Source organism: Dichotomopilus funicola (genome assembly GCF_033296635.1).
Source record: "Dichotomopilus funicola strain CBS 141.50 unplaced genomic scaffold C8A04scaffold_45, whole genome shotgun sequence".
NCBI lineage: Eukaryota > Fungi > Ascomycota > Sordariomycetes > Sordariales > Chaetomiaceae > Dichotomopilus > Dichotomopilus funicola.
In genome coordinates this window covers 194,836-216,432 of record NW_026944066.1, presented here as the reverse complement: position 1 = coordinate 216,432, position 21,597 = coordinate 194,836, and the positions used below count along the sequence as shown (strand labels likewise).

At 54.1% G+C, this 21,597-nt stretch overlaps 9 protein-coding genes across 9 annotated transcripts; 6 read left to right on the top strand and 3 right to left on the bottom strand.

The window, feature by feature from the left end:
- Positions 1 to 208: 208 nt before the first annotated feature.
- C8A04DRAFT_38343 (pre-mRNA splicing factor component-domain-containing protein) lies at positions 209 to 2,614 on the top strand (the record flags this gene model as incomplete). Its single annotated transcript, XM_062784206.1, has 2 exons — positions 209 to 2,221; positions 2,297 to 2,614. 2 exons carry the CDS (start codon positions 209 to 211, stop codon positions 2,612 to 2,614), a joined length of 2,331 nt encoding a protein of 776 aa, XP_062635768.1.
- Positions 2,615 to 3,017: 403 nt separating this feature from the next.
- C8A04DRAFT_13247 (pyridoxal phosphate-dependent transferase) lies at positions 3,018 to 4,553 on the bottom strand (the record flags this gene model as incomplete). The annotated part of the gene is made up of 2 exons (XM_062777638.1): positions 3,018 to 3,574; positions 3,665 to 4,553. The coding sequence occupies 2 exons, from the start codon at positions 4,551 to 4,553 to the stop codon at positions 3,018 to 3,020; spliced, it is 1,446 nt and encodes a 481-aa protein (XP_062635767.1).
- Positions 4,554 to 4,981: 428 nt separating this feature from the next.
- C8A04DRAFT_13259 (pyridoxal phosphate-dependent transferase) lies at positions 4,982 to 7,814 on the top strand (the record flags this gene model as incomplete). Its single annotated transcript, XM_062777642.1, has 4 exons — positions 4,982 to 5,184; positions 5,359 to 5,455; positions 5,532 to 6,913; positions 6,965 to 7,814. 4 exons carry the CDS (start codon positions 4,982 to 4,984, stop codon positions 7,812 to 7,814), a joined length of 2,532 nt encoding a protein of 843 aa, XP_062635766.1.
- A 1,492-nt stretch (positions 7,815 to 9,306) lies between these two features.
- C8A04DRAFT_38340 (uncharacterized protein) lies at positions 9,307 to 10,700 on the top strand (the record flags this gene model as incomplete). Its single annotated transcript, XM_062784205.1, has 4 exons — positions 9,307 to 9,525; positions 9,635 to 10,184; positions 10,272 to 10,601; positions 10,678 to 10,700. The coding sequence occupies 4 exons, from the start codon at positions 9,307 to 9,309 to the stop codon at positions 10,698 to 10,700; spliced, it is 1,122 nt and encodes a 373-aa protein (XP_062635765.1).
- Positions 10,701 to 11,399: 699 nt separating this feature from the next.
- On the bottom strand, positions 11,400 to 12,566 carry C8A04DRAFT_13297 (uncharacterized protein; the record flags this gene model as incomplete). Its single annotated transcript, XM_062777658.1, has 2 exons — positions 11,400 to 11,631; positions 11,686 to 12,566. 2 exons carry the CDS (start codon positions 12,564 to 12,566, stop codon positions 11,400 to 11,402), a joined length of 1,113 nt encoding a protein of 370 aa, XP_062635764.1.
- A 1,097-nt stretch (positions 12,567 to 13,663) lies between these two features.
- Positions 13,664 to 15,022, bottom strand: C8A04DRAFT_30022 (homoserine o-acetyltransferase; the record flags this gene model as incomplete). The annotated part of the gene is made up of 3 exons (XM_062781228.1): positions 13,664 to 14,447; positions 14,535 to 14,931; positions 14,998 to 15,022. 3 exons carry the CDS (start codon positions 15,020 to 15,022, stop codon positions 13,664 to 13,666), a joined length of 1,206 nt encoding a protein of 401 aa, XP_062635763.1.
- A 658-nt stretch (positions 15,023 to 15,680) lies between these two features.
- On the top strand, positions 15,681 to 17,151 carry C8A04DRAFT_13302 (Cys/Met metabolism PLP-dependent enzyme-domain-containing protein; the record flags this gene model as incomplete). The annotated part of the gene is made up of 2 exons (XM_062777661.1): positions 15,681 to 15,956; positions 16,015 to 17,151. 2 exons carry the CDS (start codon positions 15,681 to 15,683, stop codon positions 17,149 to 17,151), a joined length of 1,413 nt encoding a protein of 470 aa, XP_062635762.1.
- A 1,209-nt stretch (positions 17,152 to 18,360) lies between these two features.
- Positions 18,361 to 19,431, top strand: C8A04DRAFT_30020 (Nicotianamine synthase; the record flags this gene model as incomplete). Its single annotated transcript, XM_062781227.1, has 3 exons — positions 18,361 to 18,697; positions 18,762 to 19,237; positions 19,312 to 19,431. The coding sequence occupies 3 exons, from the start codon at positions 18,361 to 18,363 to the stop codon at positions 19,429 to 19,431; spliced, it is 933 nt and encodes a 310-aa protein (XP_062635761.1).
- A 466-nt stretch (positions 19,432 to 19,897) lies between these two features.
- On the top strand, positions 19,898 to 21,433 carry C8A04DRAFT_13276 (FAD dependent oxidoreductase; the record flags this gene model as incomplete). Its single annotated transcript, XM_062777648.1, has 1 exon — positions 19,898 to 21,433. One exon carries the CDS (start codon positions 19,898 to 19,900, stop codon positions 21,431 to 21,433), a length of 1,536 nt encoding a protein of 511 aa, XP_062635760.1.
- Between the last annotated feature and the right edge of the window lie 164 nt (positions 21,434 to 21,597).

The following is a 21,597-nucleotide window of genomic DNA, read 5'->3' as shown; positions in this document are numbered from 1 at the left end:
AAGCTCCAGCGATGAGACGCGACTTGCACCGACGAAGCTTAGGTGGGTCCATATGACCCCGGTGTTCCACTTAACGCGCCGGCTGCCCGTGGAGGGTTGCCAACTGGCCCCACCCTGCCTGCCGCAGCGCGAAATCAAATCCCAGAACTTTGGATTCATCCGCGCCACGATTTTCATCGCCAAACATCACACCCGACCAGCCATCACCATGCCCGTCGTCAAAGGAGGCGTGTGGACCAACATCGAGGATGAGATCCTCAAGGCATCCGTCAGCAAGTATGGCCTGAACCAATGGGCACGCGTCTCGTCGCTGCTGGCGCGCAAGACGCCCAAACAATGCAAGGCCCGATGGAATGAATGGCTCGACCCCAGCATCAAGAAAATCGAGTGGAGCAAGGAGGAGGACGAGAAGTTGCTTCATCTCGCCAAGTTGATGCCCACACAGTGGCGTACCATTGCCCCGATTGTCGGGCGTACCGCCAATCAGTGCCTCGAGCGATACCAACGCCTCCTCGATGAAGCCGAGCAGAGAGAGTCGTCTTCTCTGGGCCTCATGGGCCCCGACGGTGGCGAGACCCAAGCTCCATCCGCCGATGATGTCCGCCGCCTACGCCCGGGCGAGGTCGACCCCGATCCCGAGACGAAGCCCGCCCGTCCCGACACGATCGATCTCGACGAGGACGAGAAGGAGATGCTGAGCGAGGCCCGCGCCCGTCTCGCTAATACACAGGGTAAAAAGGCAAAGCGGAAGGCTCGTGAAAGACAGCAAGAGGAGTCCCGCCGTTTAGCTGCTTTGCAGAAGCGACGAGAGCTCAAGACGGCCGGGATCAACATCAAGGTTACGACGCGCAAGAAGGGTCAGATGGACTACAACGCCGACATTCCCTTTGAGAAGAAGGCTGTGCCTGGTTTCTATGACACAACGGAAGAAATTTCCCGCAACGAATTCCAACGCTCTCACTTTGACCCCAAGAAACAACAGGTTGGCAACAAGCGCAAGGGCGACGAGGATGGCGATGCCGACCGCAAGAGGAGGAAGAACGAGAAAGATGGGCCTTCGGCATCAACACAGGCGGCGCTCAAGGCAGGCCAAATGCAGAAGATCCGTGAGGCGGAGCAGAGCAGCAAGCGCAAATCTTTGGTGCTGCCAGCGCCACAGGTTGACGAAGGCGAGCTGGAGGAGATCGTCAAGATGGGGATGATTGGCGAACGGGCGAGCGCCATGGCCCGTGACAGCGAAAACGATGCCACCCGCGGGCTGCTCGGGAACTACTCAGCACTGCACACAGGGGGCCCGATCAGAACGCCGCGTGCGCCAGCCCAGGAAGACCACATTGCCAACGAAATCCGCAACATTCGTGCCTTGACGGAGACGCAGTCGTCCTTGCTAGGCGGGGAAAACACGCCTTTGCGCGAGGGCGCGGGATCTACCGGTTTCGAGTCAGTAGCACCGAGAAAACACGTCGTCGCAACTCCAAATCCTCTTGCGACACCCTTGCGATCCGGGGCAAATGGAGTTGGGGCGACACCTCTGCGTGTTGGACAAACGCCACTGCGGACACCTCGCGATACCTTCGCCCTCAATGCGGCTGACAACGATATGGATATGGTTGGAGGAACGCCCGCGGATGCTAAGATGCGTGAGTTGTCTCTTCGCCACCAACTCAAGCAACGTCTTGCCACCCTACCAAAACCGAAGGAAACGGAATGGGAACTCGAGTTACCCGACGATCAACAAGAACCACTCACTGCCGAGCAGTTGGAGGAAGATGCTGCGGAACGCGATCGCAGGGAGCGGGAAGTGCGCGAGGCCATTGAGCTCCTTGAACGGAAGCGGCGTACCCAGGTTATGCAACGAGACCTTCCTCGACCGGTGACGGTGGACTACAACGTGCTTGTGCGGGCTGCATCCGAGATTGAAGACCCGGCGCTAGCACTCGTATCCCGCGAGGCCGCCCTGCTGATGGCATACGACGCGACAAAGTACCCGCTTCCCGGCGCGCCCCCGACAAGCAAACCGGTTGCCCTACCGCAGATTGACGATTCCGCTCTTGCGGAGGCTCAGCTACAGGTGCTTATGGAAATGAAGCATCAGCTGAAGCCGGACGAAATTGAGGCCGTCTGGAACAAGGAGAATAGCAACTCGTTGCTCCTCGGGCTTGGCTGCTACGATGATGACGACGAGGAGGACCAAATTGCGACACTCAAAGCCACACTTGATGTACGAGCTCCACACCCTTCCCTTCGGCTCCCCTCTACTCTATTTAGCATGACCACAGACGCTAATTCTTACTAGACAGCGATTGAATCTCTCCTATCCTCGGCCGAAAAGGGCAATAAGCTCGAGAAGAAACTCGGCCTGCACCTGGGTGGCTATAAACACCGCGCCGAGATGCTCCGCAAGAAAATTGGTGAAGCCCACATCGCGCTCGAGAAGGCGCGCCATGCCCTCGCCAGCTTCCGTATCCTCGAGGCCAGTGAGAAGCAGGCCATCCAGCAGCGTCTGGCGGCGCTCCGAGCCGAAGTTGCGTTTGTTAGCACAAGGGAACGTGAAGCGCAAGAGTTATACCGCAAGGTGAGGGGGGAATTGGAAGATATGAGGATAGATCAGTAATTAGCATGTGGGGGTGAGCGGGTGTAATTTATCTATGTATGGTCTGGCGTATAATGCTTCCAACGTATAATGATCAAGTTCCCTCGGCCACCGCCCCTTTATAAGTCGCCTGTGTGCAGTTCCTTCCAACAGCCTCCCCAAACCGACAGAAGTCGATCTGGCACAGTGGGGGGGCCGTGGGCGTCAACTTGTACACCACGAAGCCAATGCCCCCGGGTTCGATCCCCGGGCGCACCGCTTAGTAAAATCTTTCGGGATTTTCGTAGCCCCCCGCCCGAGCGGGGGGTGAGCTTTTTGTTATATTATCTTCAAAGTATAGCTTCCCCTCAGCGTGTTTCTATTTTGTTCTAATTCATGTTGCCATTAGTTTGCCAGTGTTTGGCTCAGTGGCGAACACGACTTTTCACATTTTTGAATCTCTGCTCGGTCGCGTTACTATATCGACACCGGTCGACCCCGTCTTCCGTGATGTAACAGTTTCTTCACGCCGTTTGGTGCTCATGGCCTCCAACACCCACTCTTCAATGGCTGTTACCAGTCCCTGAACCTCACCAACGGTATTCTTCGCATGAAGACACACCCGAATCCTCTCCTCGCCATTAGGAACCGTCGGCGCAACAATGGGACGTACCATGAACCCTCTTTGCTGACAAAACCTCGCCAAGTCCCGGGGTTTTGACGTAAGAACAGGGATAACAGGCGAGTGCAGCCGTTCAATACCGAGACGTAGTAATCTTGGAGGAGGTTGGTGCCGTACGCAAAGGGCGACGAGTAGTCGGTATGTTTCTTGGATGAGAGATCTGAGCTGGGTGAGGAGGGGCTGTGCGTGACCGGCCGCAAGGAACTCGTAGGCCGTTTCGATACTGGCAAGGGAAGGAAATGACATGGCGGTGGTGTAGATGAGGGTGCGGGCGTAGTTGATGAGGTAATCGCGAGTGGTCGACGAACAGAGCACCATGCCTTGTTTGACGCGAGAGGCTATGTTAATATTATTTCTTCTCAGGGTAGTAGATAGGATACATTTGACGAGCAAGCAGGAAAATAGTATACCTCCAGCACACCCAATGGCCTTCCCAAACCCTATCACCCTCGCCCAAACTCGGTTTTCCAGCCCCAGCTCACAGACCAGACCGCGACCACATTCCCCAAAGATACCCGCCGAGTGTGCCTCGTCGACAATCACATACCCATTGCCACGATCCAGTACCTGCTCAACACACTCCACAACATCAACCAACGGCGCCACATCCCCATCCATACTGTAGACTCCCTCCACAGCAACAAACACATTCTTCTCCCCCAACCGAAACCCAGCACCTTCCTCCCCACGCGTCAAATCCCTCAACACCCCCTCTAACGACCTCCCTCCTCCCTGACGCACCTCCAACCTTTCCCACACCACCCCATGCGCAAACCCAACCTTCCTCCCCGCCCGACTTGCCCTCATCCCATCATGCACACTCGCATGAATCAGCTCATCATACACAATCGCATCCCCGGGCTGCGGGACACACCCAAACAGACCGACGTTGGCGTCCATGGCGGAATTGAACAACAACGCCGCGGGTGCGCGGTGGTGGGAGGCTAGGAAGTGCTCGAGGGCTTCGGCGCGTGGGGAATTACCGTCGAGGAGGCGGGAGCCGCCTGAGCCGAGGAGGGAGGGGGGGTTTAAAAGGGGGTTGGGGGAGGTTGAGTTAGTAACTGGGTTGGTGGTGTTGGTGATGATGCCATTGCCGGGCGGGTGGACAGCGGCATCTTGGAGGCGAGCGAGAAAGGCTTGTTGAACCGCAGGTTGGGAAGAGAGAGAGAGATAGTCATTGGAGGAGAAGTCGACGGTTCCTGGGGGGACGGTGGTTAGGGATCGCAATTGGCCTCGTTGTCGTCGGCGGTCGAGGAGGGAGGCGAGGGTGCTGTCGAGTCGAGGGGCCTTTTCGGCCATTTTCTTTTGGTAGGGTGACTGTTTTGGTGTAGTTTTTGTTGAGAAAGAGGCTGAGGTGAGTGCCACGGCAAGAGAATGGATGGGTGGGTCTAGCTGAACGGAAAGAGCTCAAGGAAATACCGAAACGGGTGAGTGGATTGATTGTACGTACGCGATCTGCGTAACATACCGGGTGAAGGTTACAAAAATGGCTCAACGGGAATGACTGATTGGACAATTGGACCTGTTCTCCCCTTTCCCCGAAGTCGGCTTGCGTCGGGGTTTCCACAGTTTAACGACTCCATTCTTCACAAGCCTTACTTCTTGGATGAGCCATAGAAACCGCTTCTCGTGGGGCCTACTTTTCATTACCGAGAGACCGGTTAACTTAGCATTACTCTTCACCTTCACGGGCCGAGTTTCGCGAGAAAGAGTCATACCCAACCCTCATGCGGTTTCCACTCAAGGCGCCAGCTAGATCGCTGCTATGGCGCTCACTGCGCGTATACCAAGTGTATGGCGCCAATACCGAGGTCGGAAAGACCGTCGTCACAACGTTGCTCTGCAAAGCCGCCCGCAGGCTCTGGAAGAAGGAGGAGACAGGCTATGTGAAACCGGTCTCGACTGGAGCTGCCACCGATGCGGATGACTTGTGTATGTGTTTTCAGATTTTGTCTTTGATATTCATTGATCCTATTTTTTACCTGATTAGTTTGTATTACCACCCCATTCAATGCTGATTCTTCACCAGATGACTCAATTCTCGTTTGGCCGATCGCTTACGACTCAGACCGGGGAGAAAATGGTGTTTTTAACATCATTGCAGGCATATCCGGAGGTTTGCCCCTGGGATACCCAGCAAGACGCTTTTCCAGTATGACCTTGCCGTGAGCCCGCACATTGCGGCCGAGGCATCGAAGAAAGTTAGTTCGCATATTCTCCCCCAAGCTTCCCTCAATTCATCCTATGCGCAGACTAAAAGATCACGCCGCTTGTTAGTTCATTCCCTCGGATGAGATTCTTCTAAACGAGCTTTCCATATCTGCCTCTCAGCAAGCATCTCGGGGTCCAGGATGGCTGTTCATCGAAACAGCCGGAGGCGTCCATTCCCCCGGCCCCTCAGGAAGCACCCAGGCCGACTTATACCGGCCTTTGCGACTCCCTGTCGTCCTTATCGGTGACAGCAAACTCGGCGGAATTTCACAAACCATCTCGGCATTTGAATCCCTCAAGATCCGAGGCTACGATGTTGATACGGTGATGTTATTTAGCGAGCCGCAGTATCAAAACTACCAGTACCTCACCCAGTACTTCAAACAGGAGCACGACATCCCCGTCGCGTCATTCTCTGGGCCACCACGGAGGATGGAGAATGACACGACCAGTGACGTCAAAAATATGTCTCAGTACTACGAAGATAATAGTAAAAGCGAGACATTCCAAGACGTTCTCAACCACTTGAACGCCCGCCACCAAGACCGGATCGCACGTCTCGAGTCGATGAGCACCAAAGCCTCAGACATCATCTGGTACCCTTTCACCCAACAAAAACACCTCACCAAGGACAAAATCACCGTTATCGACTCCGCACATGGCGACTGCTTTGAAACCCTCATACCCGAAACACAGCCCCAGGAATCAACCACTCCAGTCCCATCTTCCCCTCCTCCCACAACCGCCCTCCTTCAGCCCTCCTTCGACGGCTCCGCATCTTGGTGGACCCAAGGCCTCGGCCACGGTAACCCCAAGCTCGCACTCACCGCCGCCTACGCCGCCGGCCGCTACGGTCACGTCATGTTTGCTGAAGCGGTGCATGAGCCCGCGCTCGCCCTGGCCGAGACGCTGCTCGCGGGTTTACAGAACCCACGTCTGTCCCGCGTGTTTTATTCCGATAACGGCAGCACGGCGGTGGAGGTTGCAGTCAAGATGGCGTTACGCGCGGCTAGGGTGCGGTACGGGTGGGATGAAGTGGATGATGCGGGTAGGTTGGGCGTGTTGGGGTTGAGGGGGAGTTATCATGGGGATACGGTGGGCGCGATGGATTGCTCGGAGCCGTGTGTGTACAATGAGAAGGTGGAGTGGTACGAGGGAAGGGGGTATTGGTTGGACTATCCGGTGGTTGAATATAGTGGGGGAACTTGGGTCGTGAGGTATCCGTCGGAGATGGTTGATCCTCTGGGTGAGAGTGGTGGGCGCTCTCGCTTTGAGTATGCGTCGGTGTCAGCGGTGTTTGATGTCGAGGGCCGGGAAAAGGGTGAAGAGGGGCGGTTTTATGAAGATTTCCTCACCGCAACTCTCAAGAGACTCGTCGCAGAGGGACATAAATTCGGGGCACTCATGCTAGAGCCGGTTGTGCTCGGCGCAGGGGGCATGTTGCTTGTGTAAGTGGCCGACTTTTCTTTACAGGATCAGGAGCTAACGATACAACCCAGTGACCCTCTCTTTCAACGCACCCTCGTCAAAGTCGTCCGTCAACACCCTTCCCTCTTCGGCCACTCCACCTCCCCACAATCGCCCAGCTCTTCCCCCACAGCCTGGACCGGCCTGCCCGTAATCTTCGACGAGGTCTTCACCGGCCTTTACCGTCTCGGCCGCTTCTCTGCCGCTTCATACCTTGGCGTCAACCCGGACATCTCAGTGCACGCCAAACTTTTAACCGGCGGGCTCCTCCCTCTCAGCGTGACGCTGGCATCGGAGGACATCTTCCAAGCCTTTTCCAGCGACGACAAAAGTGATGCATTGCTGCACGGCCACAGTTACACGGCGCATGCTGTGGGGTGTCAAGTAGCGTTGGAGAGTGTCAAGGAGATGCAGCAGATGGAGGGACGCGGGGATTGGGAGTGGGCAAAGGGGCCGTATGAGAAGGAGGTCTCGGAGGTGTCAACAACCTCAGCGTCTCCTGGAAAGGATAACCTGGCCTGGTCGGTTTGGAGCCCCGAGTTCATCCGGTGGGTGGACCAACTGCCAAGTGGGTTTGTGAGTGGCATCTGGGCGCTGGGCAGTGTTCTGGCTATTCGTATCGCCAGTGCCGATGGCGTTGACAGCTACAAGAGCAATGCGGCCCGGGTAGTGCAAGCAGCTCTGCTTCGGGGTGATGGGACCGATGTTGGTGTTGATGGGGAGAAGTCAGGAGATATCTCGCGGTGGAATGTGCATACCCGTGTGTTGGGCAATACGCTCTACGTCATGACTGGGCAGAAGACAACGGGAGATAGTGTTTGGGGTTTGGAAAGTCTGTTACGCCGGGCGTTGGAAGACGCACGAAAAGCAGGCAGCGCTTGAGGCTTGATAAATTTGTAGCTGCGCTGCGGACATATTCCAAGGCAACCAATCACATGAACACGAAAAGCGTCGGTTATTGCCCACAATCCTTTTGATACTCAGGCCGGAAGGTATCGGCGCAGCGCTGCGGAGCTCTCGGGTTTGGTCATGGACAGAAGCGGATCATTGGGTTACTTGGGCGGCATGAGTAAGTTTTTGATCTTTCTTGTACACTCAGGGTACAAATAAATGTACCCGATAAAAGGCAGCCTTGCGAATTAACTAACTAATAGTTAATGATTATTCGTGGTCTCCGCCAGTCGGCGGGATGACTTGCGGCACGACTCGAAGCGGTGTGCTAAACCGTTCCACATAACGGCCGTCCACGAGGTTTTTGGGGGGTCTTGGCTAAGACAATCAACGATCTTCATTTCGTTGACTCCAGATGCAATTTGCATGTTCTCGCCACGAACCGAACTCGATTTCCGCCATTTCGACTTTTCCCTTTCCACAAGATCTCTCTGGGGCAATTATTCCTTCTTCCTTCGAGAAGCGTGGCGCCCTGGCCGTGGCGTTGATCGCCGTCGGCTCGCTCCTTTTTTTGTTGTCGACATCTGCATCATGGTGGCTTGAAAATAACTTTAAGCGGCATGAGGTTTGTCTTCGAAGATGGGATTAATTCCGCGTTTAATTGTATTTCGGCCGCCTCTCAACAAAATTGATGAAAAAAAACGAGAGGTTTGCACACAATTACGATGGAATCAAACCTGCCTGCAGGTCCCGACATGAGTAATTAATAAAGAAAGAAGAATTGGTTACAAACTTACAAAGTCATGCATACTTTTTGTCCAAGATGGAGTCCAGAACCGACGACAACACACCCACGCCCCCCACGCCCCCGGAATCGGCAACAAAACGGCCGCCAGCAAGAAAGAAAACAACCTTACGCTCATACTCCAAGGGTAAAGGCCTCACTCCCACGCTAATAACGCCTCCACGCGCTGATTTATCATCTTTCGTTTCTTCCTCGCCTTCGATAGTCCAACTTAGTGCTGATCGACGTCTGGGTCGAGTTGAAGAACCGCCTCGTGCCAGGGGGGAGGGCTGTTGTGAGACAGGGGAAAGCACCCCGGCTCCCGAGGACCGATTTGCGCCTTGCGTTGGTTTCCGCTTTCCGCCTCATTCATCATCATCATCCCTTTCTTCTTGGTTCCCCCCCTTGTGTCCAGCAAAAAAAGAACTGTGCCAACCGACCGACTGGTCTTCCTTCACAAACGCCAATCCGATGAAACACCAAACGCCGTTGTGACAGCCACTACACACCGCAAACGGAAGAATAGTTCGGGGATTGTACAACGCTGTACGCATAGGCAGACATCCTTTCTCACAGGCACGCACGCGGAACGGGAGTGAGAGGGTGGTGTGCAGAAGCAACTTGCGTCACAGTCGGGGTGGGCGGCCTGAGACACAAAGACACAAAACAGCCCATCCCACCCTCCATCATCCCTTCACGATGCGATACACACCGGCCGGTTCTACTGTCGCCGATGTTCCCCCATTCACACCAGAAGAGTTGGCCAAGCTTCCACACAATGATGCCGCTCCGATATTGGTGGCCAGTCTCTGGTTGTTGGCGTCTCTCGCAACAGTCTTTTTGACGCTGCGAGTGTATTGCCGGTTTTTGAAAAGGCAGTATTTGTGGTGGGATGATGGGATATTGATTGCTTCATGGGTGAGTTCCTCTCAGACTCATACCCGAAATTGTTCTTATCAAAGAATAATTCCTCTCAAAGAGCTGGGCTTTCCTTCATAATCAGTGAGTGGCACTAACACAATCCAAGGTCTGCGTGATCATCGAGTCCGCCATCGTCACACACACCACCAAGCTCGGGTATGGCTATCATATCTGGGATTTTGACTCCTCCAACAACTTGGACTCATTAATCCTACCCGCCAACGTGGCCAACACCTTCCTCGTCACCGGCGCAGTCTGGAGCAAAACCTCCTTCGGCCTGACCCTACTGCGCATCACCGAGGGCTGGTACCGGAAATTCATCTGGTTCTGCACCATCTCCATGAACATCGCCATGTTACTGTCTGCACTATTTCTCTGGACGAGCTGCACGCCCATCCAGAAGACGTGGGACACCGACGTGAAGGGGTCGTGTTGGGACCAGAAAACGTCGGCGTACTACAACATCTTTGCGTCGGGGTACTCGGCGCTGATGGATTTCACCCTGGCGCTGTTGCCGTGTAGATTTCTGTGGACGTTGCCGATTCAGAGGAAGGAGAAAGTCGGCGCCGGCCTGGCGATGGGTATGGGTGTTGTGGCTGGGATCATGGCTGTCATCAAGACGACTAAGATCCCGGCTGTTTTGTCGACTGATTTCGGTGTGTCCCTGCTTATTCCCCCAACACCAAACCCTCCTCCTTCCCTGGTTAGAAAAGAAAAAGAGCGAAAACTAACCCCCAACCCAGCGGACACCGTCCCCCTCTGGTGCTGGGGCAACGCCGAGATCAGTTCCTCCATCATCGCCGCCAGCATCCCCATGCTACGCGTGCTGGTGCGAGACGCGACCTCCTCCTCGCGACGCAACAGCAGCAACAGCAGTTTCTACGACAAAGAGAGCGGCTTCATTAGCCGGGCGCGCAGTCGTGATGGTGGTGCTGGCAACGGTAACGGCAACAACAACATCAGTAACGCTGAACGGGGGGCTGGAAATGGAATTGGAAACGGGGGTAGGAATGGGAATGGGGGTCGGAATAGGGATCGGAAAGGGAATCGCGCGAGATCAGCGACGGTTGCGAGTAGTCGGCCGCCGATGACGGGGAATAGTAGTCTTGGGTTGTTATCTGGGGTGGGGTGGTGGTTGGGCAGTCATAGTGGGGGGAAAGGAGATGGGTTAGGAAGAGGAGGAGTTGGTTCGGGTGCTCAAAGTGAGGAGAGTATTCACTCTGTGAGTGAGGGGCATGGGGGAGAGAGGGTCTGGACGATGAATGCGATTGTGGAGATGCCACCAGAGGTCGTGGTCAAGTATGACCAGAGGATGGTGGATAAGTAATCGGGCAGGGATGAGCAAAGGCAAAAAAAGGAGCAGAAAACCCAGACTAGAGAGTGGATGATGCATGCCGATTTACGAGGCCTGGCAATACTAATATCGAACTTGAGAATTCACATATCCCATGTGGTTATGGGGGGTTGAGTTGATGAGTTTTCCGGTATATGATCCGGTACGTAGGTACTGTACCTACGGACGGATAACTAAGTCGCGGTGAGCATTTTGCAGACGTTAAAGTCAGTATCTCAAACCTCTGCTCCCAGTTTGAACTCCACTGATCTTTATACACTAACATCTCCTACAATATTCCCAACGCATCATCCAGTTAAGCCTAAACCTGCTGCTCCCTTCTTGTATCCATTCCGCCCAAATAAATGGTGATGAATCCAATATGAGATGTAAACAGTCATTCTTTACGCCGAGAGCCTGCTTCAGGAACCGGCGGGAGATACGGGGGCATCAGCGGCCTCTGACTGCCTGAATTTGGTTACCATTCCATATTAGCATCAAACTTCTGCAAATTAATACTTTTTGAACCGGTGGTTAATTACATACCATCACCCCTCGTAGCCGGGAGATACTCGCCGTACTTGTTTCGGATCTTGTGGCTGCCTTTATCGTCCGTGTGTATCTCATAGATGAGGAGAAACTCCCGCAATGGACTATCCTCGAATGTCCAGCCGGGAGCGTGCTGAGACCGGCGTGTCTTGTACGTGTGGCAAGATTTCTCGCTGTTGCCCTTCCGCGGTATTTTGTCACCGCCAGTTTTCTCATTTTCGCTGTGATGTTGACTCCGGCTCCTGCCCTCGTGCTTGTGATGATTGTCGAAAAACAGCTGTTCCACCACCGGCGAGGTATCGTGGTGGTACAGATGGATATCGCTGTCGACGAGGTTGAGGACCGCACGCAGTCGGTAGCTCCAGTCTTGAGAAACTATTCGAACGGTACCCTTGTCGGCCGGTTGGAACCTTGATGGGCCGCTTATGGTAAATGTACGGATGCTGTCGAACGGTTGGCCGCCTCGTATGATAACGGGAATGACGTCAGGCGCCTGGTAGGCAAAATAAACGATCCGGCCGCCAGCCGCATGATGTGGGCCCAGTTTCTGGGAGAAGAAGCGGGCAAGGTTAATGTCATGGTGCTGGTCTGGGACGCGGATCGGAGTGGGTAGGAAAGCCTCTCTCGTGCGAAGCCGGTACGGCTCGACTGGGGCTTTTGCGTCACGCTTGGCCCATGTTTCTCGACGAAAGAACTGGAAAGGCTGAAGCGACCACAGCACTTTCGAAACCATGGGATGGTAAACAAGCTCGCCCAGCGTCATGTCCACGCGATCGAGACTCGAAGCTTGGCGGGGATACAGGATCTCAAACAGCTCCCCCTTGACGATGTAGTCATCCCCCAGCCTGCGACCAAAGTCGTGGAGCGCCAACATGTAGAGTCGCTGATCCGTAGCCAGACCTAAGTCGAGCCGAAGCGAAAGTAGCAGTCGAATCAAGATAACCAGCGAGTCGATGGCTGGGCCATTGGCAAAAGCATTAGCCATCTTGTCTGCTTGGTCGGAGGTGGAGGCTGTAAGAAATCGGGACCGCATTGCGGGAGGGATGACGCCGTTAGGGAAGGGCCATCGGGTGATGAGGCGGAGTGCCGCCGACGGCATTGCCTGACCACCGTCCAATTGAGCCTCGATGGGTCGATAGTGCTTTGAAAATGACATGGCTACAATGTCGGCCAAACGATTCTGCGGGAGGAAGAGGAAACTGTGAGGAATATGATAAGGGCATATAATCGGTCTAGGCTTTTCATGGAAAATCGCAGGCTTTCAATAGTCGTCAATCCAGAAGAAAAACCATGATCCCATTTACCGGGGATAATCGAGAAAATTCCGCTCCAGCCTTGAGAAACATAATTGCGGGAAAGAGCTACTGTTGACCGGAGCATAGCTATGCCCGGCTGGATAACGACGGGGATGTGAACCCGGAGTCGTGCGGTTGAGCTCGAGCACAACCCGGCCCGACAGGGTCAAGCAAGAATTCAACCGTGATTCTCCTCTTCCTAGTCATCTTTTACTGGCCAAGGATCTTGAGCTTTTCCTAGCAAATTGACAAGGAGTTGTTCGCCTTTTATGCATTCTATTTGCTGTGCTCGGTCTCTTGTACAGGTAATTATTACATACGACAAAGCGCCAAGTATCAGACGAAATGGCCCGCTTGTCGAGTCAATACCTGGTACCTAGGTAGGTAAACACTAATTACTAGGGAACCCCGAGAGCCGGCTGTTGTGAATTGTCACTTGTGAACAATTGAAGATAAAATCAAAGAGGAATGAAGACAATAGGTACATACCTACTTACGTAGCTACCCGGTGTTGAATCGGTTGTATGTAAGCTTAAAGAGATTATTATTGTTAGTTAGTTATTTGATTTTCCGATTCTTTAGTCACACTCCTCCTTTATGGTTTCCTCTGGTCGAATTGCTTCGTGCAGACTATCTTTCATCCCTCTCCCCAAACTTTTACTTTTAATCAGGATCCAGGCTGGCACCTCTGCGTTAGAAGTATGCGTTTCTTTACTCCTTTCAAATGAGTTATGACATTACCTGATTGTTCAGAAAACTGGAATGCTTTTTCCTCAAAATTTTTCTAAGGTTACTTAGTTGTGACTTGTCGTTGAATCCAAATACTTCAACCTTACACGGCAGGTTCAAAACTGCGAAGTGTTGCGTCAAGAATGCTGTAGGGGAAGGTAAGGTAGATAACCAATCTATTCCGTGGGGATTTCATGCATATTATGTATGCATTCTGACCTCCCAGCCTTTATTGCGCGCCCAGGAATAACAACAACAACTGATTCATCTGCTCGGCCTCTAACAAAAACCCATCATGCCCATCCTCGCTCCGCAACTGAGCGAACGCCGCGTTTGGGATACCCTCGTACAACGCATACTGCTCACACACAGGGTACAGCCCATCAGTAGGAATACCCACCACCAGTGTTGGTTGCAGGATCCGGCTTAGTACCATCTTGATTGCCTCCCCGTCATCAACAGCCGCGCTGTCAGTCAACGGACACCTCCCGCGGGCGATGTCATGCGAGTCGATCTTGTCGAGAATATGCAAGTAGCAGTTCGTATCAAACCGCGCATTAAACTTGCTCCCCTGATACTGCAGATAGCTCCGCGCCAGACACGCCGTCTGAGCCGCGCCGCCCAGCACAGATACACCATTCCCCATGACACAACCATTCTTGCGATCCAATCCCTCTCTCCGCCCCCCAAACCGCTCCTCAAACGACTGATGCGTGCGATACGTAAGCAACGCCGCCATCCGCGCAGCGGCCAGTCCTGCGGTCGGGGGATCGTCCAGTTCGTAATCCCCCCCGCGGAACTTGGGGTCGCATCGGATGGAACAGCGCTGCGCTTCGGCCCATGCGGCACCCCAGGCGCTCTGCCGGGCTGCGGTAGCGATGAGGACGAGGGATCGGACGTACTCGGCTCCAAAGAGGAGGGGCCACTCGAGGGCGGTCATGCCGCCCATGCTACTGCCGATGACGCAGTGAATGGCGCGCACGCCGAGAATGTCGAGGATTTGTTTGTGGATTCTGTGTGTGATGCGGGGGTTAGATGGTATCATCACTCAGAAAGTAACTCAAGACCTGTAATGACTTGAGGTGGCTATTAAATCTTACCGGACATCATCCCGGATGGTCGTAGCCGGGAAGTCCGCGCCGTACCGTCGTCTCTCCCCGGTAGCATTGTCACGGTAATACGTCAACGGACTGGCGGACCCGTACGGACTGCCAAGTGTATTGCAGCAGATAATGCACCACTTTGTAGGATCCAACGCCGGTTTTCCTTTCGGAGGATTCAGCAGCGACGCCCACCAATCAGCAAAGTCGGCGCTGCCGGAGAGTGCGTGGCAGACGAGGATGACATTGTCGCGAGTGGCATTGAGGAGTCCGATGAAGGTGAAGGATATGGTGGGATTGATAAGGGTGGTCCCGCTTTCGAGGGTGAATTCGTCGAGGGTGATGTAGCTTTGGCGTGTGGGGAGGATTTCAGGGCGGCCATGATGTTGTTTGGCGGCTAGATGCGAGGGTTAGGGTTAATGGTAGCCCCTTTTATATATGCCATGATAATGACCCTACGCACTTGGAGGGGTCATGTCTGCTCTCATGTTTGTTGGTTGGGGCTTTGTTCTCGTAATAACCGCCCGTCAAGTTGTCGATTAGGATTTGTCTTGTTTTTCTGGAGGTATGTTGCCGTTGAGAATGTGGTAATAGTGCAGAAAGTCCGATGGAATCTCGCTTGAGAGTCGCTTCTGCAAGTTGAGAGCGAGGTAGGGTGGCCGACCTCGCATCTAATTGCTCGATGTTTGCATCTAGGGGTGTATCGACCGGAGCTTCCCGCATAGCATCGCAGTGAAGTCGGACCTGGGAACCTCGGGACACTCCTCGGACTTGACCTTGCATTGTGTCACGACCCTCGTCTTACCTGCATGGTCACATTCAGGGGACAATTAGAAGTACCGATTACATTCAACAATTCGCATACGCAATTCCAGCTCGGTCTCTAGATCCCAGGTCATGGAGCGTATTCCTGACTGAGTAAGAGCCGTGGTTTCCAGACCGCTAGATCAAACTGCTTTAGATTAAGTCTGGGAATACCTTTGCGTGGTCCGTTGCTTTGGTCTTTCAATTTAATGGTGCTCAACCTCGAGAGCTAACCGCGCTTGATATCACCAATCTCAAGGTATCATCAACTGCATCGTTCCACCGCAGGGCACATCTTGTTACCTTTTTCAGCCCACAAACAACAACAAACTCGATTACAACATGGGCTCGCTCGAGAACCACGACTATCCTGTCAAGGGAGTGGCCAACGGCCACTCCAAGCATTCAGTTTCAAACGGCAATGGTAAAGCCTCAGCCGGGAAACGGGCTTGGGGATTCGACACGCTGCAAGTCCATGCCGGGTTGGAAGACTCCCCCGCTTACGGCGAATGCACTGTGCCAGTGTACAACACGGCGTCGTTCAAGTTTTCCTCGCGTGCTGCAGCCGACGAGGCCTTCGCTGTTTCCACCAGACACATTTACAGCCGTATTCACAATGTACTTATCTTCCTGTTAATCGTTATGTACCTTTTTTCATACTAATTCATGAGGTTAGCCCACAACCGATGCCCTAGAACGTCGCATCACAGCCCTTGAAGGCGGACTTGACGCAGCCAGCTTCTCCTGCGGCGCCTCCGCCGTCCTCGCCGTCGTCATGGCCCTAGCCAAAGCCGGCGACAACGTGATCGTGTCTAGACACACCCACGGCGGCACCTTCCACCAATTCAACGTCGTCCTCCCAGAAATTGGCATCGAGCCCCGCTTCGTCGACACCAACAACACGGCCAAAGTCCACAGCCTCATCGACGCCCGCACCAAACTCATCTTCGCCGAGTCCCTCGGCAACCCAAGCCTCTCCGTCCCCGACCTCGAACCCCTCGCCGCCATCGCCCACTCCCCCAACACTCCCGGTGGCCAAATCCCCCTCGTCGTCGACGCCACCTTCACCGCGGCAGGCTACTTCTTCCAGCCCGCCCGCTGGGGCGCCGACATCATCATCCACTCGGCCACCAAATGGATCGGTGGACACGGCACCACCCTCGGTGGCCTAGTCATCGAAACCGGACGGTCTGACTGGCAATCCAACTCGGCGCGTTTCCCGCACCTCCACGGCCGACGTGCCGGGCGCGAGACCGTTGACGATAATCTGTACGAACAAGTCGGCAACGCGGCTTTTATCCGGCACCTGAAATGGGAAGTCCTCCGCGACACGGGCGCGTGCATGAGTCCGCTCGCAGCGCAGCAATTGTTCATCGGCGTCGAGACGCTTTCTCTGCGGTGTGCGCGGCAGGCGGCTAACGCAGCGGCCGTGGCGGAGTATCTGCGGGGTCACCCGCGTGTGAAGTGGGTGCGGTATCTCGGGTTTGAGGATCATCCGTATCATCAGCTGGCGCGGAAGTATTTTGAGCCGGGGCGCGGGTTTGGCACGGTGGTTACGTTTGGGCTGCACGGGGGTGCGGCGGAAGGGTTGAAGGTGGTGGATGCGTTTGAGTTGGTGATTAATACGTCGAATGTTGGAGATGCGAAGACGATTATTGGACATCATTGGTCGACGACGCATAAGCAGTGTACGAAGGAGGAGAATGAGGAGATGGGGGTGTATGAGGACTTGTTTCGGTTGTCGTTGGGGATTGAGGATGTGGAGGATATTATTGCTGATTTTGAGCAGGCGTTTCAGAAGGTTGTGGCCTGAGCATAAGAAAAGGGTCATGGGTTGCGATTTGTATCGAGGTCACCGTCACACGAGGTGTCGTAGTGGTGGGTTTCATTGCGTAGTTGAAAATAAATTGTGTTTCCAGACGTTGGGTGCCCCCAGGGACGATGCAACTTCATGCAAAGCAGGTCAAGTGAAACTCAACGCGGCAGGTAGGTAAAGTAAAGTATTGTAGATGGGAGTCGATCAACATGAATGGCTCCATACCAGGTATTGAATTATCACTCGACATTCACCCCCAAAGCTCAGTTTATTAACGATAACGCCTCGCAAAGCCCCAAGAATACCGTTCCTTGCGGTTCGTTTGTCACTTTGTCCATGCCAACATGTTTTTCATTGTTGCGATGCATTATACGTGATGAATCCTACGAGTCGTCAGTTTAGAAACGGCACGTTGGTTGTAATTATTCACGTTAATTTCCGTTGACGGTGATTTTGGTGAAAAAGTCGTTTAATACCTGAATCTCGACCTTCTCGACATTCTCATTGACGGGAACCTCTTGACAATCCCCACGGCCATGAATATGGCCGATAGATCGCGGTGGTGTGGCTGCGAGCCGGTCTCTCGCCGCGGGCCGAGAATCCTTTTCCGTTAAGGGTGCGTATCCGGCCATGATGGGATGTAACTTGTAAGACATGTAATCAACTAAACGCGATGTGGAGGGCGGTTAGGTTTTCGGAATCTCACGAATCTTTCTCTCGTGTCAGCTACCGGGTCGTCGTATCAACCCCGATTGTCTGAGACAGCGCGCATTCCCATTCAATTCCGTATAACCCTTTCATGGAAGCTAGTGCTATTGCGCAACGGTATTTTGGGGATAGGGGTTGTTGACATTGGCTGTGAGTCTGTGACCTTGCATACCTAGCTGTCATCGGTCAACCTGAGGACAAAACGTGACCTTGCATATGGAATGTCACCATGTCCACAATGAAGTACCGTCAAGTGTCAACACGCACGGTCAACAAGGTCTTGCTAGTTCAGTCAACCCAGCCGGGAAGTTCATTTCGAAGAATGACCGAACCACCATGTGGAATGGCCACGTATTGTGTGAATGCACTCGATACCTGATGGCAGATGTTAGTTTTGTTCATGCCTCACAACATTCCGGCCATAACTGAGATCACGACAATTCGCAGCAGCTAGGTAATCCAATTCAACAGCCTTAGTCACCTGTGTTGTTAGCCGCGATGAGTCCCATCCCACCCACGCAGCAACCACGGGCGCGCGACCTGGAGCCGGAGGTTCAAACCTACCTGGCCGCGATTTCGCAGTCCACAGATGCCCTCCGGAAGCTCTATCCCCTCGACACGCCCGAAAAGGCCGATTTGGCCTCGCCCTTGTGGGATGAGATTTACACCGCCATCGGCTTCACCACGCTAGATGTCGAGTTGGAGCATGCTATCCTAACTCACAAGTCGACGGCCGAGTTGATGCCAGCGGTCCGTGAAGCGACGGTCCAGTGTGAGGCTGCGTTTGAGATTATCACCGCCCGTCGGCTGGTGCAGGCTAGGGACCCGGATGAAGGTTAGTTACACGCTTTCGATGGAACTTTCAGTTAGAGTATTATCTAATGTATCCTGTTCCCCAGCCCGCGAAATCCTCAACAATGGCCCAATCCACCCCTTCTACGTGCACTTCGCCAATTTAGAATGGACCACACTTCTCAACGCAGTCGGCAAAACGCCCCAGTCAGTCGCCATCCTCGGCTCGGGCGCGCTGCCCGAGACCAGCATCTGGATCACCGACTGGGCCGCAGCCCACGGGACTCAAATCCACGTCCACAATGTCGAGCTCGTCCCAGACCGACTTGAGCTGAGCCGTGGAGTGCACCAGGCACTCGGTTTATTAGACCAGTCAAGCAATGCCAGTGTGAGCTTTGAGACTGGTGATGCTAGGAATGCGCCGTCGGATTTGAGTGTGTATGATGCTGTGTATTTCAACGCTACCGTTGGTTCGACGGTTGAGGAGAAGGAGAGTATCTTGTTGGATGTGGTGAGCCGGATGAGGAAGGGGGCCCATATGGTCACGCGGAGCACATATTCGTTGAAGACGATGGCGTACCCGGTGAGTAATACTCTCAAGCTTTACAGTGGTTTTCAGAGATTATCAGTTTACTAACAGGTTTTCTCGTCTCTCAGCCGGTATCTCTCCAGTCACCCCGCGTTTTGGGCAAGCTTCGGCCTGTTTTGACGCTGCATTCCAGCGGGGAAGTAGGGAAAACAGTCAACGCGACTGTGATTGTTTCTCGGGTTCTGTAGATAGTTTAAATTGATTCCATAACCGCGGCTGCCTCCTCGTCAGTGGCTGAGTTCAGGGGTGACACTGGATGTGAAGCAGAATTAAACATTTTACACCTTGCCATGCGTCATGATTGTTACCTAAATGAATGACCAGTGTCCCACTGACCGTACATACCATAGGTACCTAGGTGCTATTTTGTATCCGCTGTTCCTTCTGATTCCACGAAGAGGAACTCAAGTGCGATTACTCAAAAGGCGGGTCCTCTCCGAGTCCGAGTTACATGTACCGATCCCCCAAGTCGCCGAGCAACTCCTTAAATGCAGGTGCAGCCCCGCCAATCGATGTTTACTCCATATTTTTACCCAATCCTTCCCACAACAACTTAACAAATAACTCCCCCTGAGAACTAATCTACCCCTTTCCACGTATTGTGATTATTTTTTATTTTATATCTATTTCTTAACAACAACCGATATTCTCACCATGTCGCAAAGACCCAACCATCTCCCAGTTCCCAATCCCACGCCATCATACTGGCGCAGCCAGCCGGACGAACTCGACAACCATCAAACTGTCCCGGAGCTCCCTTCCCAGTGCGACATCCTAATCGTCGGAGGCGGGTACGTGGGTGTCTCAACCGCATACCATTTGCTCAAAGCCATTTCCTCCTCTTCCTCCTCTCCCAAACCCCGCGTCGTCCTCCTCGAAGCGCGAAACACATCCTCCGGCGCCACAGGCCGCAACGGAGGCCATCTCCGGCCCGACCTCACCAGCGCCCCCGCCCAGCTCCTCGAGCGGTACGGTCCCGAAGCCGCAAGCGCCGTGGCGCAGTTCGAAGTGGACCACATGGACGCCATCGCCCAGCTCGTCCGCGAGGAGCAGATCGACTGCGATTTCACCATCGAGCCGGCAGGGTTGGAAGTGTTCACCACGAAGGAGCAGCTGGCCGCGGGTAAGAAGCGTTTTGCACAACTCCGAGCGCATCCTGCGTCGTTTGGGACTCTGTTGGACGGTGTCCGATTCTACGAGGGGGACGACGCGCCCGCGCACACCGGCGTGAGGGACGCTAAGGGCTATTTCGTCTCACGGGTCGCTCACCTGTCGCCGTATAAGTTCACCCTGGCACTGTTATCCCGGGCACTGGAACTTGGTCTCGTCCTCAAAACACACACCCCAGTACTCTCCATCGCCAAGCAAGCAACCAATCCACCTTCTCAACACCAATACCTCATCACAACCCCCCACGGCACTCTCACAACCACCCAACTCATCCTCGCAACCAACGCCTACACCTCCGCCCTCCTCCCCGAATACTCCGCCGCCATCATCCCCTGCCGCGGCCTAGCCTGCCACATATCTCCAGCCCCACCAGCTCCAGCCGCAACTCCAAGCTCAGGTCCACCCCAACTCCCCCAGCTCCGCAGCACAAGCCTCTGCCTCCGCGTCGCCACCCCCTCCGGCATACCGGGGTATCACTACCTGATCCAGCGGCCGGACGCGGAACGATCTATTGTTGTTGGTGGGGCACATCACACTTACAAGTTTGCTACGACAAACACAAATCCCGAAGGGGGGGATCAGCGTGGGGTGTGGTACAACACAGTCGACGACGCTAGCTTCATCGAACGTGCTAGGGCGTTTTATTGTAATGAGAGCGAGGATGGGGGGTTTATGGCGCGAACCTTTGGGCCTTCATCCTCGTCCGTTTCGACGGAGAAAGGTATTGTGACAGACTGGGCGACTGTCCAGACACAGGTGGACCACGTCTGGACAGGCATCATGGGGTACAGCGCCGACTCACTGCCTCATATCGGGGAGGTGCCCGGGCGAGAGGGGGTTTTTGTGTTGGCTGGGTTTCATGGACATGGAATGCCGGTTGGGTATTTGGCTGCGAAGGGGGTGGTGGAGATGGTGGTGGGGGGTAAGGTGTATGAGGAGACGGGGTTGCCGGGCGTATATAAGACGACGGGGGAAAGGCTGAAGCCGGTGTGGGATGATATTTTGGGGGATGGGAAGTAGGCATTGCGCTGGAGTGGAGGGTCGGGGTTGAGTGGTTCATGGTGCTCAGTATCGTGTTAAGGTCATGTAGTAGCCATTGGATAAACCAGAATTTGAAATCTAGATTCGAAATTTCTACCCATGATTATCCAGCAAATATCCCACGTTATTTCCATACCACCATC